Source organism: Schistocerca americana, chromosome X, assembly GCF_021461395.2.
Source record: "Schistocerca americana isolate TAMUIC-IGC-003095 chromosome X, iqSchAmer2.1, whole genome shotgun sequence".
Lineage (NCBI taxonomy): Eukaryota > Metazoa > Arthropoda > Insecta > Orthoptera > Acrididae > Schistocerca > Schistocerca americana.
The window spans coordinates 770,261,744-770,280,647 of NC_060130.1; the positions used below are offsets into that span (position 1 = coordinate 770,261,744).

At 39.7% G+C, this 18,904-nt stretch overlaps 1 protein-coding gene across 8 annotated transcripts in view; it reads left to right on the forward strand.

The window, feature by feature from the left end:
- LOC124554970 (CLIP-associating protein 1-A) overlaps positions 1–18,904 on the forward strand; it is a 250,544-nt gene that overhangs the window by 186,126 nt on the left and 45,514 nt on the right. For all 8 annotated transcript variants that reach the window (XM_047128704.1, XM_047128701.1, XM_047128703.1 and 5 more), the window contains 3 exons: positions 2,158–2,275; positions 10,337–10,486; positions 16,278–16,445. In XM_047128704.1, coding sequence (XP_046984660.1) covers positions 2,158–2,275; positions 10,337–10,486; positions 16,278–16,445 — 436 coding nt within the window. The remainder of the gene's footprint in view (positions 1–2,157; positions 2,276–10,336; positions 10,487–16,277; positions 16,446–18,904) is intronic.

The window sequence follows — 18,904 nt, forward strand, 5'->3', positions numbered from 1 at the left end:
AGGGCAGATTGTGATGGCCTGGAGGCTTGGTACAAGCATTTTGAAAACTGCACGACTTGTTGACTGTTCGAGGACTGCTGTGGTAAGTTTCTTAAACATGTGGCGAAACCAAGGTGAAAACGTGTCCAGGCGTCATAGGGTTTGGCGGCCACCCTTTATTACAGATGTCAGACTTCGTAGGCTGGGCATACTGGTTGGTTAGTTTGGGGGTGGGACAGTAGTGCCACAGGGAAGTGTGATAGGACCGCTCTTATTTTCTATATGCATAAATGATTTGGCAGACAAGGTGAGCATCAGTCTGCTGTTTGCTGATGACACTGTGGAGTATGGGAAGATGTCATTGTTGAGTAATTGTAGGAGGATATAAGATGATTTTGAGAAAATGTATAGTTGGTGTGATGAATGGCAGCTAGTTCCAAATATAGGAAAATGTAAGTTAATGTAGATGAGTAAGAGAAACACTCCAGTATTGTTCAGATACAGCATTAGCACTGTGCTGCTAATGTGGTCACTTCAATTAAATATTTATCTGTAATGTTGCAAAGTGATACGAGATGGAATGCGGACATAAGGACTGCAGTAGAAGGCAATGGTCGATTATGATTTAGTAGAAGAATTTTAGAAAAGTGTGGTTCATCTGTAAAGAAGACTGCATATAGAACAGAAGTATGACCCATACTTGGGTACTACTCGAATCTTTGGGATACCCAGTAGGTCAGATTAAAGGAAGGCATCAAAGCAATTCAGACCAGGATGCTAGATTTGTTACTGGTAGGTTCGATCAGCATGTGAATATCACAGAGTGTCCCTGGTGGGAAGACTATGTTCTTTTCACAGAATATTATCAACAAAATGTAGACAATCAGCATTTGGAACTGACTGCAGATTGATTCTACTGCCGCTGACGTACATTTCGTATAAGGACCATAAAGATCAAGTAAGAGAAATTAGGGCTCTTTCAGAGGCTTATAGATAGTCGTTTTTCCCTCACCACATTTAATAGTGGAACAGCTAAGGAAATGACTAGTAGCTACTCACCGTATGGAGTAGGTATGTAGATGTACATCCATATTTGGTAACACTACAGAATGCAGATAGAACCAACAAGATAGTAGAAGCAGAACTGGAATATATGCATGCATTCCAGGAAGACTTCTGGTTGGGTAGCTGACTGGAATAGGTGAATCGATAGAAATCGAATGATGTTGACATGCAGTGATCGCTTGCTAGTCGCTAACAATAACATTATGTTTAAGGCCTCGCTAAAAATAACATTATGTTTAAGGCCAGTAACATTATGTTTAAGGCCACTATCTCTACAAAACCAAAGGCAAAAGGGTGAATTAATGATAGCTGAAATGTTGAGTGTAATTGAGTTTGAAATCAACTTATTTGATGATGTATTTGATACGTTTAATTTTGTTGTCTTATGGCTGAACAGTAGCAACTGCAAATTGATTGGCCGTACTGGTCAACATGTTACAATTTTTATCAGTTTTCAGTTACTCCCGTCCTGTTCACTTAGATACATTTTTTTTTACAAAGTAGCATTTTTTAGGTAGTTTGCATTTTGAGCTGGAATTTGCACAGATATTAGCATTTATCACAAATGTGAATTTTTCAGGTCCATGGTTAAAGCATATTGATGTACCAGTTAAGACATTATTTGAGCATGTGAATGTATGTTTAATTTTCTTTCTTTATTACAGACATTATTATTTAATTTGTGTAATATATCCTATGTCTACCATAACTCATTCTGGTTTTTTTTTTTTTTTAAAGTAAAACTAATGATAACCCAAAGGTTGGTATGAATATTACAGCGCTTTGCTATCCATTATGATTCATTAGAAATTGTCTCCCTATTACATTTTCTATGAACAGTACTTGGTCATATGAAAAGTACAGTTGAATTTTACTAACAACAAACCAGACTTAGCATTGTTTTCAGGAATAAGAAGTACAGAGCTTTAAAAAAGGGAATGACTGAATGGGAAAAATAAATTTAACTGTAATATTCTTGAAATATGTGATGTGATTTAAGAGTATTTTATATGAATGTGACTTAACACTCTGTGATGTTGCATTTTTCAGTATTTATTTAAACTATACTCGTAATAGAATTTGTTCTGAACTTGGAATTTGTATTTTCTACAGAGGGAGGTCTGGACATATTGGCAATGTGAGCGATCGCCAAGGACAGTCCCGACCAGTGATGGCCCAAAAAATATTACAACAGAGTCGGGAAGCTGAGTCTGCACTAGCTGATGCCTTGGTAAGTGTCCCATTGTTATTTTGAGTGTATTGTGTCACTATTTTTTTTCTTTTTTGTGTGTACACCTGTGTAACATAAATATATGTGCTAAGTCTGACAGTAGTTCATAGACATGCAATTCTTTCTTTAGATTACATTTATAGAAATGGAGAAGGGCCAGAACACTCAGATGACTACTTGTGATCTAAATACTATGTTTACTTGTTGGTATAAAAATTCCCTTTTTGAAACATGCTGAGTAAAAATCAAAGCATAATTTTGCACTCACTTAAAAAAGGAACTGAATATTTTTTTTATGAGCCTTAAGGCTACATATATTTTTTTTGGCAACACACGTAACTACGAGGAAACTGAACATAAAGTTTTCAGCATTATGAAAACTGGCATGGAATACACAGAAATAAAAGCAATTCATTCTCTTCAGTTTCACTCTTACTGTTCGTATCCTTGTAAGTCAAAAATTTACAAAAACATTATTTTTGAAATTGACATTTTGCAGATAAGGTAACTTAGTATTATTGTTTTACCAAATTTCTAGAATTACTAATGAAAATGTAGAGCTAACAACTCACCAAATAGTAGAAGCGTTAATTGTCTTTCATGCATTCTAAGAGTGTTACAGTAGAACCCTCATATATATCTTAACTCATCACACACTATGACAGTTATATGTCGTGTTGCATGCCTTCAGGGTGAAGGAAGGTCAAAAGTGAAAGATTGAGACATGCAGTAGTACAGAAAAATGTATATAGGAGGTGCTGGCAGATACAAAGTTTGACAGTTAGTCCTCTAAAGCAGTGAACATAGTGGTGAACCTGAGAAGTTAGAGAACATTACTAAACTGCAGAAAATAGATTTTTTTTGTGTGTGTGTGTGTGTGTGTGTGTGTGTGTGTGTGTGTGTGTGTGGAGACCTCTAAAATAAATGTGACTGGAAAACACTCTGAGAATGTAATGTTGATGAGACTAAAATTATATAAATAATTTGACAGGGTCCAGAAGAATAGAGGCCAGAGCGATGTAGTGAGAATGTCACGTTGATGAGACTAAACTAAATGATTTGACAGGGTCCAGGAGAATGGAGGCCAGAGAGATGTGGTGAGAGCTGTGCAGTTGAAATGGGAAATAACAAATATAATGTTGTTCACGTAGTTAAGGGGAAAGGCAGACCTAATTTTGGAGGGGGACTGGAATTTGACAGTAGTAAAGAGAAAGAAAGAAAGAAGAAAAAAAGATGAATATGTACTGGGAAAAGGAATGAAAGAGTAAGGCACCTGGTAAAATTTTGGACACAGCATAATTTAATCATTCTTAACAAAAAATGGTTCAAATGGCTCTGAGCACTATGGGACTTAACTACTGAGGTCATCAGTCCCCTAGAACTTAGAACTACTTAAACCTAACTAACCTAAGGACATCACACACATCCATGCCCGAGGCAGGATTCGAACCTGCGACCGTAGCGGTCACACGGTTCCAAACTGACGCGCTTAGAACCGCACGGCCACACCGGCCGGCCATTCTTAACACTTGGTTTAAGAATCGTAAGGTTCAAACATAGTATGTGTTCCAAAATCCTGCTGCAAATCAACATTAGTGGTATGGGTCTGTAATTCACTGGATTACTCATACTCTTACTCCAGTATTGGTGTGACCTTTGCAACTTTCCAGTCTGTAGGTTAGGATATTTTGGCAAGTGAGTGGTTGTATATGATTGTTAAGCATGGAGCTATTGTATCAGCATACTCTAATTGGTATACAATCTGGACTGGAGGACTTTATTAAGTGATTTAGCTTTTTTTGCTACACTGATGATATCGACATCTAAGTTACTCATGTTGGCAGGAGCTCTTGATTCGAATTCTGGAAAACTTATGTTATCTTCTTTGGTAAAGGAATTTCAGAAAACTGTATTTTAACTCCATCTTACTGGCACTGTCATTGACAACATGACCTTCACTATCGTGCATTGAAGGTGTTGATAGTGTCTTGCCGCTGGTGTACCTCCAGTATGACCAGAGTCTCTCTGGATTTTCTACCACATGTCGAAACAAAGTTTTGTTGTGAAAACTATTAAAATCACCTTGCATTGAAGCTCACCCTAAATTTCAAGCTTCTGTAAAACATCACCAACCTTGGAGATTTTGCATTCTTTTAAATTTGGGATGCTTTTTTGTTGCTTGTGCGACAGTGTTCTGACCTGTTTTTCGTATTATTGGAGTTTATTTCCATCTGCTATTAATTTGTTTGGTATAAAACTCTCTGTTGCTTTGATACCATTCCTTCGAATATAAGCTACATGTGGTCTACACTTTTATAGTTAGTTCATCGGGAATGGAGGCTGTCCCTTAGGAAAGCATCGGGCGAATTTTTTCTGCTTTTTAAATAGGTATATTTTGTGTTTATTCTTGTTAGGTTTGGGTGTTGCGGTATTCAGTCTCGCTACAACGACCTTGCATTCACTGTACCATGAATTCATCACAATGCTCCCAATTTCATCAGGGTTATTTGTTGCTAAGATGTCGAGTGTGTTTTCACCTCCATTCACACTTTTAGTGGGCTCCTGAACTAATTGTTTAAAATAATTTTCGAACAAACAATTTAGTACAGTTTCGGCTAATGTTTTGTATCTGCCACTGACTTCAAATATGTTATTTTGCCAACATATTGAGGCTAGACAGAAGTCACCAACAAGTATAATTGTATGAGTGGGGTACCTGTTCGAAAGAAGACTGCTTTTAACCGTTCAGCAGCTGTATCATCTGACTTTGGAGGTCAGTAAAGAAACCAATTATTAATTTATTCTAGTTGTTGAGTATAACCTCTACGTATACTAACTCACAGGAACTATCTACTTCGTTGTTGTTGTTGTTGTTGTGGTCTTCAGTCCTGAGACTGGTTTGATGCAGCTCTCCATGCTACTTTATCCTGTGCAAGCTTCTTCATCTCCCAGTACCTACTGCAGCCTACATCCTGCTGAATCTGCTTAGTGTATTCATCTCTTGGTCTCCCTCTATGATTTTTACCCTCCACGCTGCCCTCCATTACTAAATTGGTGATCCCTTGATGCCTCAGAACATGTCCTACCAACCGATCCCTTCTTCTGGTCAAGTTGTGCCACAAACTCCTCTTCTCCCCAATTCTATTCAATACCTCCTCATTAGTTATGTGATCTAACCATCTAATCTTCAGCATTCTTGTGTAGCACCACATTTCGAAAGGTTCTATGCTCTTCTTGTCCAAACTTCGTTAGACTACTTCTAACAGTAACGACATGCCACCACCAACTGTATTTAAATGTATCCTCTCTGAACAACGTCAGGTCTTTTGTAATAATTTTGGCTGAATTTTTCTGTTGTTTACCTAGAACGAATTGTGCTTCAGTGCTTTCTAGCCCCTGGTTCTTTTGTTCTTTCCCAACACAACTACGACAATTTACTAATATAATACCTACGGTTCCTATGTCAACCCTTGTTCTGTGCCTGGCCATCACTCTTCAAAATTGAAACTTATTTTGTCTTTCCCTGAGGCCCTCTAACCTAAAAAATCACCCAGTCCAATCCACACGCGTGCACCCCCCCTCCTCCCCACTCAACACTTTCTGTGTTCAGTGGACCTCTGACCTGCCCACCATCCTGTGGCGCAACTCGAGGATCCTCCAGTCTACATGGTTACAGAATTGTTGGAGCCTCTGATTCAGACCCTTCACTCAGCTCTGTATCAAAGGTCTATAATTGAAGGTCAACAGTCAACCCTGTAGATGATGCTACAAATGGTGATCTCTGCCATCATCTTGCAAGCAAGACCGGCAGTCTGTACCAATTCTTCTAGCCACGTGAAACCAGAGAGAATCTCTTCTGATCCAAAGCAACATTTATTGTTGGTACGTACATGAGCCACCACCTACATCCTTTACTTTTTGTGGCATTCAGAAGGACCTGTGCCACCTCTTGGGTGACTCCGCCAGGTATGCACACAGAGTGCCCACTGGATTTCTTCCCATCCATGATAGCCATGTCCCTAATGGGTGCCTTTACGTGCCTAACATTAGAGCTTCCAACGGCTGTTTATCCTACCCTCTGCAACCTTGCAGGTTGAGAGACTTCCTCTAGAACAGGGCAAGCAACTACGTGTGGCTCAGGATGTGTATCAGCCGTAGATAGTACCGTGATCCTGTTTGCCAGACAAAGCAGAGAGGTATTTTGATCAGTCTCCCCTCCCATCTCAGAAAGTCTTTCATTGCCTGTCACACCTTGGGATGACCTCCCATTCAGCCACTGGTGAGGGGTCAACCTCAGTGTGGGCAATAACAGGGACATCAACAGTAGTGGACCAGTCGAGGGACACATGGAATGTGCTGGACATACTATAGATCCCCACTTTCAGCCCTCCGCAGTGACGCCCATCGGCAGCAGCCTCAAGCTGAGTGACTGAAGACAGCACCGCATTGAGGTTTGAGTGAAGGTTCACCAATTCAACTTGCATTTGAATACAGCAGTCCCAGTTCGTATCCACACTGGACTACATTACATAGTTCCTATTCACACTACACTACCCAGGTATTAAAATGCTATACTGTGTATAGTAAGTACTCAAATATGCAATAAATTTAAAAATTAATCTAGTAACCACCCAGATAACTGAAAATAAATCACTCCTGTTTTAAGCTCATAAAAATAATTCATAAATGAAGGATGTACTCGTCTGTCCTGCTGCGAGAACACAAAGACTGCCTCATTGACATCCTAACCAATACTTCAAAGAAATTCACAATACAGTCAAAGTCAATAAATACTGTGTGTACTAAACTACTTTGGTCCTTCGCTTTCAGTATGTCATGTGCAAAATATGTTTGTTAGTTTTACATGACCAATGTTTTCAGAATGTACGCTGGTTTGCAGATGAGGTCATTCTCTTTGAAGTACCTCATTATGTTTAAGCTCAGACTGTCCTACAGCAGATGGATGTCAATGAAACTGAACAATAGTTTTGTGCATCACTTCTGCCGCTCATCTTGTCAATGTGCATGACGTGTGTTTTCTTCCAGCCACTGGGGACAGTCATCATCCCCCCTCCTGCAGATTCATGATACATTATGCTTAAAAGAGAGACTGACTCAGCCACAGAATTCTTCATAAAATTTTATAAGGGGTCTATTGGGTCCTGGAACTTCATTCAATAGTTAAGAAACATTTGGAAACAAGAGTTCCACATTTCTGATTTTGGTTTACTACCCTCTATTTCAATTCCTGTATCATCCATAAGTTCCTGGACACTAACTATGGTGCTGCTTACAACCTTTACATATGACCAGAATTGCATTGGATTTTTCAAGATTCTGTAGCGATGTCATGGATGTTTTCCCTCATAGGCCCGTTGACAAGGAAATGTGCTTTATTCAGCATCCGTCTGTCTGTAGCCTAACATTCTGTTTTACATCTGCTGTTCAACAAATATAGATCTACATCTATGGACATACTCTGCATGATACTGTATGATGTACTTTCCATTCCACTCGCAAATAGAGTGAGGGAAAAACGACTATCTATGTCCCAAGTAGCATATGTTTCTTTAGGTTTACATAAATTGTGTACTATTTGTTGCCATGAGATGTAATATACTTCCCTCATTGAGCGGGCTTCTGTAGTACTTGTTCCAAATAATTTTCGGCAAAAGCAATTAGTATTGTTTCAAAGTTTTTCTGTCATGTCAACCCCTTACAAAATTGTAATTTTCCCAACTGATTGCTGGATGATTAAAGTCTCCTGCTATGATTACAGTATGACTGGGAAATGTATGTAATACTGAGGTGAGGGGATGGTTCTGGTGGGCAACAGAGCAACTCCTAAGCTTACACTCACCCTTGAATCTGACTCTTGCCCGCGCCATCTTGAACGCAGCATCAGTTTTTATCTCAGTGAAATTTCTTGCCTACTGTGATGAATACACCACCTCAATTTACCACTAACCTATCCTTTCGATATACACTTTGATTTCCCCTGAAACTCATACTGCTGTGCATTAACAGCTGATCACTAAGATTGTAATTGTCTTTTTCTGAGGGGGACATTTCTTCAGATCTTAGACTAAAACTTCAAGGCCTCCTATAGCTATCATTATCTTAAACTGGATCAGTAATCCAATTGAAATAATAATAATAATAATAGTAGTAGTAGTAGTAGTAGTAGTAGTAGTAGTTAACAATAGCTTGTGTGCACCCTGCACGCAATCAGCAACTTGTGTAGCAGCCTCCGATGTGTAGCACACCCCTTATCAATTTAGGAAAACTCTACAGTTCTCAATCTGCTGGCCCAAGTGTTGGAAGTCTCAGCCTAACTTGTTGCATAACCATTGAAATCTCTGGTTCAAACCTAGCACTCAGCTAAGAATCAGATGGCAGCAATCAGTTCTGAGGGCAGCGCTGCATATTGTGAAAGTCATTGCAGTTCCATGAACAGGATGTGTCTTTTCACTTCTATCTGCTGGTCGCTAGAATGACCAAAGTACAACCTTGGAATTGACAAGTAATGATAGATTCAGTATTTCCTGGAAAGGTGACAGTATCCCTGGGAGAGGATAGTGCATAAGGCACTTTGAATCTTGTATGTTTCTCTCTCTGTCAAAAGCCAACCCAGAAAACCCCTTAAAGCAGCTTCCAGTCAACTGACAGCAGTTAGAACAATTTCCATATGTTTAGAAATATTAACTGGCTGAGTCTAGGCCTGTTAATAGCATTTACTATGGGGCTGCAGTGTCTCTCTTGCAATATTTTTTTTCTGTTTAGCAAATAAATTACTTAAAATTAGGGGTGCAGCTTCACTTTTAACTTTTGGATTTGTTGCACTTCAAAAATTAGAAGTTCTGTTTAAGAACTGAAGTGTTTTCAGCCAGTATTTGCTTTGTTTTATGATGATAAAGAAATTGTAATCAAATTTTCTGATTCTTTCAAGCTGTTGGAACTTTCTGTCTCAAACTTCTGTTTTGTCATAATTATGCTCGCTAATCGACCCATATAACAAGGTTTGAAAAAAGCAGACCTTTATGAGTGCTACAGGCAGTATGTACTGTTATTGAGAGGAAAACTGAATGGAATGCAATTTGATATTTATAGTAGCAGAAAAAAAGTATAAACATATTCAAATTACGTAAGTACCTACACTCCAAGTAAGAAACTAAATGCTTCTGATAAAATCTGTAGAATGCACAACTGTAGCTTGCAGCTATTGATATACTATGAAATATGTTGTACACCTTACTCAAACTTCTAAAATTCCTCAAAACAGGTTCTTTAATTAAAATAGATGTAAACTGAAATTATGATTGTTCAAGTTAGGATGCTACTACCAAAGTTTATAGAATGCTTAAAGTGTAGTTTACAACCGATGAATTACATATTCTGATATAAACAGTTATAGTTAGTGTGGTTAAGGCATTAACACCATGTTCAGTTTGTACATAAAATGTTAGGCTCTTGATATTCGAAGCAAACTTATCTGCCACACGTGATCTCATCACAAAGAAAAACTGGAAGTGGGTTTAAGTATATTGAAGAAGATAAAGTGGTGACTGCAAATTTATTTACTGCAACAACCTAATGAGGTTTTGGAAAGAATCCACATAATGAGGAAAGAGAGACACCTACGTCAGACAATGTGTGTGTCTGTCATCAGGGCAACCAAACCTAAATATTTTGTGACACTCCTAAAATGAGTTGTTGTCATCTTACAGCCCTTGTCTAGTCTTGTGCGATTCCTTTCTCTTTACAAAAGTAAACAAAATGTTCAGCCGACATGGTTTTGACCCTCTCAAAAGTGATGGTGTTTGCTTGGATAAAAATGTCTAGGTTAATATCTTAGGAAGGTATATTGTGATTTTGAGAGGACCAGTAAACATATGTGAAGGAGAGGACTTAATGGTTTGATGTTAAGTTTTGGAGAACCAGTAATTTGCGTTACTTTCTCAGAACATTCATTGTAATTGTTGTTTTAATTGTTGTACATTTAAGTGTTAAAATACTTTATACGGCTATTCTTACATCAGCAACTTTCTTACTTCCAAACAGACATTCGACTCAGTTGACGGAAATGAAGTTGGCGGCCGAGTTCCACTCAGCCGCAAGGCGTACAGATCATTTGATGATCATTCAGATGACAGTGAGACATCCAGTGTGTGTTCAGAGCGATCTCTTGATTGCTACAGGAGGTCTGGTGATGTAAGTTTTATATTTTTCTGCTCGTCTTTCGTAGCATTTGAAGGAAAATGTCTGTTTCAATTTTCAGCTTTAAAGAATTATTAAGAGTAACCTTTTAGTAGTACCAGTATTTACAAAATATATTCAAAATATTCTGTTCTTAATTATTGTATGAGAGTTCAGTGAGAGTGGGAAAAGGGAGAACAGGATGACTAACACAGAAAAATGATCTAAAACTAGGAAGTGGAGTATCTCCATTGCTTTTCATTGTGATGATGGATAATATATGTAATGTCACAAGTGACAATAGGGATAGGAGAGAGAATAATAACAAAATTGTTTGCTGAAAATTTAATGGTTCTGGGGACCAATTAGAAGGAATTGCAGAAGCAAGTAAACCACCCATCTGCAGGAGACTGTACTTTAACTATGTAAAACGTAGAAACTTGGGCTTATAGCACTATCTATTATGATTTTTATAGTACCACTACACCCTAGAGTCAGTTGATTCACTCTGAAAGTGGCCATTTGTCTATGGCAACCATCCTAAGTTGACTGTGGTTGCCTACACCCAAGGGTGTCAAGTTAGATCGAGTCTGTGAAATTTAAATGCATTTTATTTCAAGTATGTGCACTTTGTTTTATCATGTCTTCTCCCCTTTTTTTTCTTTACAGTAGATGTTCTGTTCTAATAATGAGATAGTGTGTAATTTGCAAACTCGACGTATATGTGATAGGTTACTTGAAGTGTACAAAAATCATTAATCTGTGACAGCTCTAAGCACTATGGGACTTACATTAATCTGTGATGAGTGTGCATGTTAAAGCTATGCAAATTTGACTGAAATTCTTTCATTTCGTTATAATGAACAGGTTTCTTCTATTTTCTAATCAAAATCACTTGAATATTGTTCTTAAACAATAAAAACTGCTTATTTTGATGGTAACAGGTTTTTCACTTTTTCACGATAGGCATACCTTGCATTTTTCAGAATAAATATGCTTCTTTATGTAGTTGATAGTGACTGGGCCAAACATCTCACGAAATAAGCATCAAACGAAAAAAACTACAAAGAATGAAACTCGTCTAGCTTGAAGGGGGAAACCAGATGGCGCTATGGTTGGCCCGCTAGATGGTGCTGCCATAGGTAAAACGGATATCAACTGCGTTTTTTTCAATAGGAGTCCCCATTTTTTATTACATATTCGTGTAATACGTAAAGAAATATTAATGTTTTAGTTGAACCACTTTTTTCGCTTTGTGATAGATGGCCCTGTAATAGTCACAAACGTAAAAGTACGTGGTACCACGTAACATTCCGCCAATGCAGACGGCATTTGCTTTATGATTCATTACCCATGTTAAAATGGACTGTTTACCAATTGCGGAAAACGTCAATATTGTGTTGGTGTATGGTTATTGTGATCAAAATGCCCAACGGGCGTGTGCTATGTATGCTGCTCGGTATCCTGGACGACATCATCGAAGTGTCCTGACTGTTCGCTGGATAGTTACGTTATTTAAGGAAACAGGAAGTGTTTAGCCACATGTGAAACATCAACCACGACCTGCAACAAATGATGATGCCCAAATAGGTGTTTTAGCTGCTGTCACGGCTAATCCATACATCAGTAGCAGACAACTTGCGCGAGAATCGGGAATCTCAAAAACATCGGTGTTGAGAATGCTACATCAACATTGATTGCACCCATACTATATTTCTATACACCAGGAATTGCATGGCGATGACTTTGAATGTCGTGTACAGTTCTTCCACTGGCCACAAGAGAAATTACGGGATGATGCAGATTTTTTGCACGCGTTCTATTTAGCGACGAAGCGTCATTCACCAACAGCGGTAATGTAAACCGGCATAATATGCACTACTGAGCAACGGAAAATCCACGATGGCTACGACAAGTGGAACATCAGCGATCTTGGCGGGTTAGTGTATGGTGCGGCATTATTGGAGGAGGGATAATTGGCCCCCATTTTATCGATGGCAATCTAAATAGTGCAATGTATGCTGATTTCCTACGTGATGTTCTACCGATGTTTCTACAAGATGTTTCACTGCATGACAGATTGGCGATGTACTTCCAACATGATGGATGTCCAGCACATAGCCCATGTGCGGTTGAAGTGGTACTGAATAGCATATTTCATGACAGGTGGATTGGTCGTCGAAGCACCATACCATGGCCCGCACGTTTACCAGATCTGACGTCCCCAGATTTCTTTCTGTGGGGAAAGTTGAAGGATATTTGCTATCGTGATCCACCGACAATGCCTGACAACATGCGTCAGCGCATTGTCAATGCATGTGCGAACATTACGGAAGGCGTACTACTCGCTGTTGAGAGGAATGTCGTTACACGTATTGCCAAATGCATTGAGGTTGACGGACATCATTTTGAGCATTTATTGCATTAATGTGGTATGTACAGGTAATCACGCTGTAACAGCATGCGTTCTCAGAAATGATAAGTTCACAGAGGTACATGTATCACATTGGAACAACCGAAATAAAATGTTCAAACGTACCTATGTTCTGTATTTTAATTTCAAAAACCTACCTGTTACCAACTGTTCGTCTAAAATTGTGAGCCATATGTTTGTGACTATTACAGCACCATCTATCGCAAAGCGAAAAAAGTGGTCCAACTAAAACATTCATATTTCCTTACGTACTACACGAATATGTGATAAAAAATGGGGTTTCCTATCTAAAAAATGCAGTTTGATATCCATTTGACCTATGGCAGCGCCATCTAGCGGGCCAACAATAGCGCTATCTGGTTTCCCCATTCAGTTTTGTTCTTTGTAGTTTTTTCATTTGACGCTTATTTCGTGATATATTTGGCCCCGGTCATGATCAGTGGACCACCCTGTATATCTCTAACTTCAGGAAACTCAGTTAAATTTTTGGCCATTTACATGATTTCTTTTAAAGAACCTTTAATGTTTTCAATTTTTTTTGTTTGTTTTTTTTTTCTTATTTTTTGATTATATAACCCATATAACTTCAAAAAGTGAGTTTTTTGAGCAGCTATAAAAGTTTTCAAGTGAAGTTGTTCAGTAGATTATTTGTTATGACAGTTTTTGTCATTGGAGTGCGATCCCCCCACCCACTACCTCCATGCCCCAATGTGTCAAGCATGTTGCTCCATAAAAGCGTATCAAGTAAGGGTTACAATAATTAGATTGATTTTTTTTACTTGTTTTCTGTTCTTTTTATGGTACAAGGTATATATATGAGTAGAAAACTGTAGACAGTAGGGTTTAATTGTGCTCTCTACAGAAATGTAATTTGTTTTTGTTTTTGGAGTATTTGGGTCGAAGCGCGCTTCGAGGTGTGATGTAGATCCAGTTTTTACCACCATAAACAGTTTGTTAACATTGTAGTTTTATCATCATTTTGACACTACTTTTTTTATTATTTTTTGTTTATAGTATCACCTTTTGGTACTCAGTGTCACGAGACACTTAACAGGGTTGTATCTTTCATCATAACACACTACCACTACACCACCAGCAGTGTCACTGCCATTAATCATTACTGATTTGAAGGTATTTGTAATGATCAGATTTATAACATTGAACACAATTGAATTAATTTAAATTTGTTGATCATCACACTTTTGAATAGTACTTGTGGAACTGTTGTCCCAAACATTTGCTGTGCTGTCATGTGAGTAGTTGACATTCCCTTTGATGGGTGTTTATGCCTGTAATATCTCTCTTCTCCCACATCAGTCTCCTCTTCTCACTGTGTAACTGCTCTTCTGTGTAATAAAGACTTTTTATATTCTCCTGCCATATATTTGCTCATTCTTTGCACATAATCATGTCCCCACAAATGTACTTTGTAAGTGGTTTCCCAAGTATTATGTTTGAAATTTTTATATATGGTGACTCTTTTCTTGTGAACAAGTGTTTTCTGTTGCCCTACAAGTTCTTTCTCATTTACTTTGATTCTGTTTATTTCTCATTTTGATTTCGTATTAAGCATCTAGTACTGTTGTTTAGCAATCATGTCCTTTGATCCCATATATTTCCTTATTTCATTGATGAGTGCCCTTATTTCATCAGTAATTCGTGTCTTAGCCACCTCTGCCTTTAATGTTTCTATGCTTGCCTTACCAGTCTTTGTAATTCAACTATCTGAGTACTTGGCATTGCCTGCATACTCCATCTCTCTATCCATCTCCTCCTACCCCCCGTCTCTGCCTATCTACTCCTTCCTCCTATCTCTGTCCATCTGCTACCCCTCTCTTCTGTCCGTCTCCTCCCCACCTCTTCTGTCCGTCTCCTCCCCACCTCTTCTGTCCGTCTCCTCCCCACCTCTTCTGTCCGTCTCCTCCCCACCTCTTCTGTCCGTCTCCTCCCCACCTCTTCTGTCCGTCTCCTCCCCCTCTACTGTCCGTCTCCTCCCCCCTCTGTCTGTGTGCTCCTCCCCCCTCTGTCTGTGTGCTCCTCCCCCCCCTCTGTCTGTGTGCTCCTCCCCTCCCCCCTCTGTCTGTGTGCTCCTCCCCTCCCCCCTCTGTCTGTGTGCTCCTCCCCTCCCCCTGTCGGTCTGTCCCTCCCCCCCCCCCACTGTCGGTCTGCTCCCTCCCCGCCCCCCCACTGTCGGTCTGCTCCTCCTCCCTGTCGGTCTGCTCCTCCCCCACTGTCGGTCTGCTCCCCCCCCCCCACTGTCGGTCTGTTCCCCCCCCCCCCCCCCACTGTCGGTCTGCTCCCCCCCCCCCACCCCCACTGTCGGTCTGCTCCCCCCCCCACCCCCACTGTCGGTCTGCTCCCTTCCTATGTCGGTCTGCTCCTCCCCCCCCACTGTCGGTCTGCTCCTCCCCCCGTCTGTCTGCTTCTCTCCCATTTCATTCCATTTCCTCTTCTTCCTGTGTTTGTTTGTCTGTCTGCGTCCCCCCCCCCCCCCCCCCCTCCCTTCCCCGTATCTCCTACTCAATGTCTGTCCACCACCTCCGCTATCCTTTCCCTGTTCATCTCCTCGTCTGCCCTCTTTCTGTTCATTTCTTCTTCCTCCCCCTCTCTCTCTTCATTTTTTCCTCCCTCTCTCTATACCGATATCTTCCTCCCTCTGTTTCTGTCCCTCTCCTCATCTTTCCTTTCTCTGTCCATCCCCCCCCCCCCCCCCCCCCTCCGCTTTCCATTTTTTACGTTCCCTTAGCTCTGTCCATCTCCTCCACTCCTCATATCTCTCCATGGTATCACCCTCTTCTCAATAGGAGGCTGGTGGATTTTACTCCCGCAGTATCTCTTCTAGATCGTAATTAATGTGTGTACCAAATTTGGTTGAAATTGTTCCAGGGGTTTAGGATGAGCCTTTTACCTGTAGCATTGTCCACATATGCACATATTAAATATGTGTAACATATATTTAATGTATTTTACATGTATTTATACACATATTGAGAATTTCACCCTGCAGGTCAATTTTCATGCAGCTCAATAAATAGTGTCCAAGAATTTGTCTTCGATAACTGTCATCATCATTAATATTTTTACATTATTACCATATGTATTGTTTTACAAGGAACATTCTGAGAACATGTCTGTAGAACCATCTTCCATGGCACACAGTTTTTTTAAATCCATTGATGATGCCACAACTTTAAGTGGCACAATTTTAAAATTTGACAGAAATAATAAAAAAGACCCATTTGAGTATACTTGTGTAATTAATTGTCTCAAAATAAACATGAACTTAATGTGTTTCTCACTGGGACATGGAGACAATATAATGTGTTTTAACATGTAACAGTTGGTACACTTTTTTGTTTCTTTTCCCTGTAGAACATATCGGACATCATAAACAACTGTGCCAGCACACACTGGAATGAGCGTAAGGATGGGCTGGTCTCATTGCAAGCATATTTCCAAAATGAAAACCGACTAAGACGCGTTGAACTCCAACGAGTAACTGAAATTTTTACCAAAATGTTCATGGACTCCCATACAAAAGTAAGTTTAGACATATTAGTATTTAACTTTGTCTTTCTTTTCAACAATAAAGGTTGATTTAAATTTTATTTTATTTAGACTTAGAATTGATGTTTTGAACAATTGTATTTTTGTTGTATCCATGTTCAATTCAAAACACTTTGTTTATACTAACTGCTTTCTTTCAAGTTGTATTTATGAACTGAGTTAGATTGCATCTTGTGTGTATAGTCAGGTGACAGGAATAATGTCCCTTGACACTACCCACACTTGGAGCGCATCGTGTGGGGGGAGCCTAGGAATTTGTAAATATTGCCATAGGGCACTACCATAAAGATCCAATCTCATCTACCATGAGGAGCCAATCTCATTAACTCTTATATAATGTACAATGCTATTTCGAGGAAGAAAGGGATAATGATGGACCATTTACACTGTCTTCAGAAGTCATAGAATGAGTAGCAGCTGCTCTGAAAACTGAAGCGACCTCTGTAAGGATAAAAATGAGGGAGAGAGTACTGGAGATCTGGAGGAACCAACTACTGCTATTTTGACTCCATGGTAGTGCATGCTGCTAAAACAGTAGAACTGGATAATGTTAAGGAGGGTGCACTTCAGGGACCTGTGAGACTATTACATGCAGAAAGAATATCCCACCCAGAAGAAGCTGCTTCTCTCACTGCAAGGGAGCGAGTTGAGTTGTTTTCCAGAGAAAAAACTCAGCCTTTTAGTGATACTAAAAAAGTAGTGCAGACATTAAAAAATCATTTGATTGGACAAAATGTTGGTAAGTGCTGGTCGTTCCCTACTGACTGTGTGGAATTATGACATCACATGAGGAACGATGAAAGCTCCAGTTGGAAAAGGCAGTCAGCTCAATCTTTTACATGCTGGAGCAATTGGTGGGTTTGTTCCAAATGCTTTTATTATCCTCCACAGTTGTTTACATCAAAGAAATCGGGGGGGACTATCGCATATAAATGTCGGCAAAAAAATTTAAAGAGTGGTTCTTCCAAAAATAAGAACTTCCTGTAATATAATGCACCATACCACTTAGTGCAGTTAAGTAGAGCCCCTACATGCTGCAGCATCAGGAAGAATGACATTATGGATGGGCTAGGAAGAACTGCAAAGATTCATTTGACAGGGAAATGAAGAAGTCAGAACTGCTGTCATTCTTGAAAGAGCATAAATCACGTAATACCGTTTATGAAATTGACAAAATTACTGAATACAATGGTCATATGTTCCAACTTCCACCTTAGTACTGCCGTTTCAATGCAAATAGAACTTGTGTCACCTCAGTTGAAATCATATGTTGCAGACTAAAATAAAACTCTTAAAATTAAAAGATGTCGAATTTTCTGCGTGTGAAGTATTGGGCAGTATCACGACCATAAAGTGAAACAATACTGTCTAACATACGTGGTACATCTGGGAAGAGGCATGACAACAAGAAGGTGCTCTGTAACAAAGAGTGGAAGAGGTTATTAGCATTTTTTTTTCACACTTCACTAGTATCGTATTGTAACAAACCTACAATTATCTGGTGTGATATTCAGTCAGACGACTGACATGGTGTAACAACAAACAGCCGCATAGTAGCATTGGTAACATTGCCGTTGGCTGTCACAGATTTTCTTTCAGTGACCCAGTTATACCTCTACAGTTCCCAAGCAGTCTTACCTCAATTTATGGTGGAGAGTACTTTGGTATCACTATGATTTGCATACTTTCATGTTCCATTTGCAAATTATGCACAAATGGATGATTATTGGTAAGCCTCTGTATGAGTTTACATTTCTCCGCCATTCCTGGCACAGTCATTTTGCGGTGTGTGTGTGTGTGTGTGTGTGTGTGTGTGTGTGTGTGTGTGAGAGAGAGAGAGAGAGAGAGAGAGAGAGAGAGAGAAGAAAAGAAAAGAAAAGAAAAGTAGTTTGCACTGGGGGAAGGAGGGGGGGGGGGGGCAGAAAAGGAGAAAGGATTATGTAGGTGAACTGGTGGATAGAAGGCTTCTTTGGGAATAAGGAAGGGGATAGTCAGGTGGACATCAAGGACTAATTAAGGCTGAGTCCAGGGAACGAAGGAATTAGTGGTGTATATGGAGGGGGACTGCTCATCATTACTGAGAAACAAACAAATGAACACTCTCACCCTTCCCTACTACTGGGTTCCACCCAGAACTGGAGCTAATGAATCTGTTCTCCACCAAGATTTTGCATACTTCTTGTCACACTCTGAAGTGATAACCCCTCCCACTGTCTGATATTCCAACATGCACACAATGGACACGACATCCTTTTCTTCCCAACTCCACTCTTGTTCCCAATCCCTCTGTATCAGGCTCATATCCTTTCAATAAACTTGCATCCAAAACCTATTCCTTACATCCTCCTCCCACCACCTATTCCAGTCCTGTCACAGGCATCTCCTACCCCATCAGCGGCAGGGCCACTTTTGGAAGCAGCTGTACGATCTAT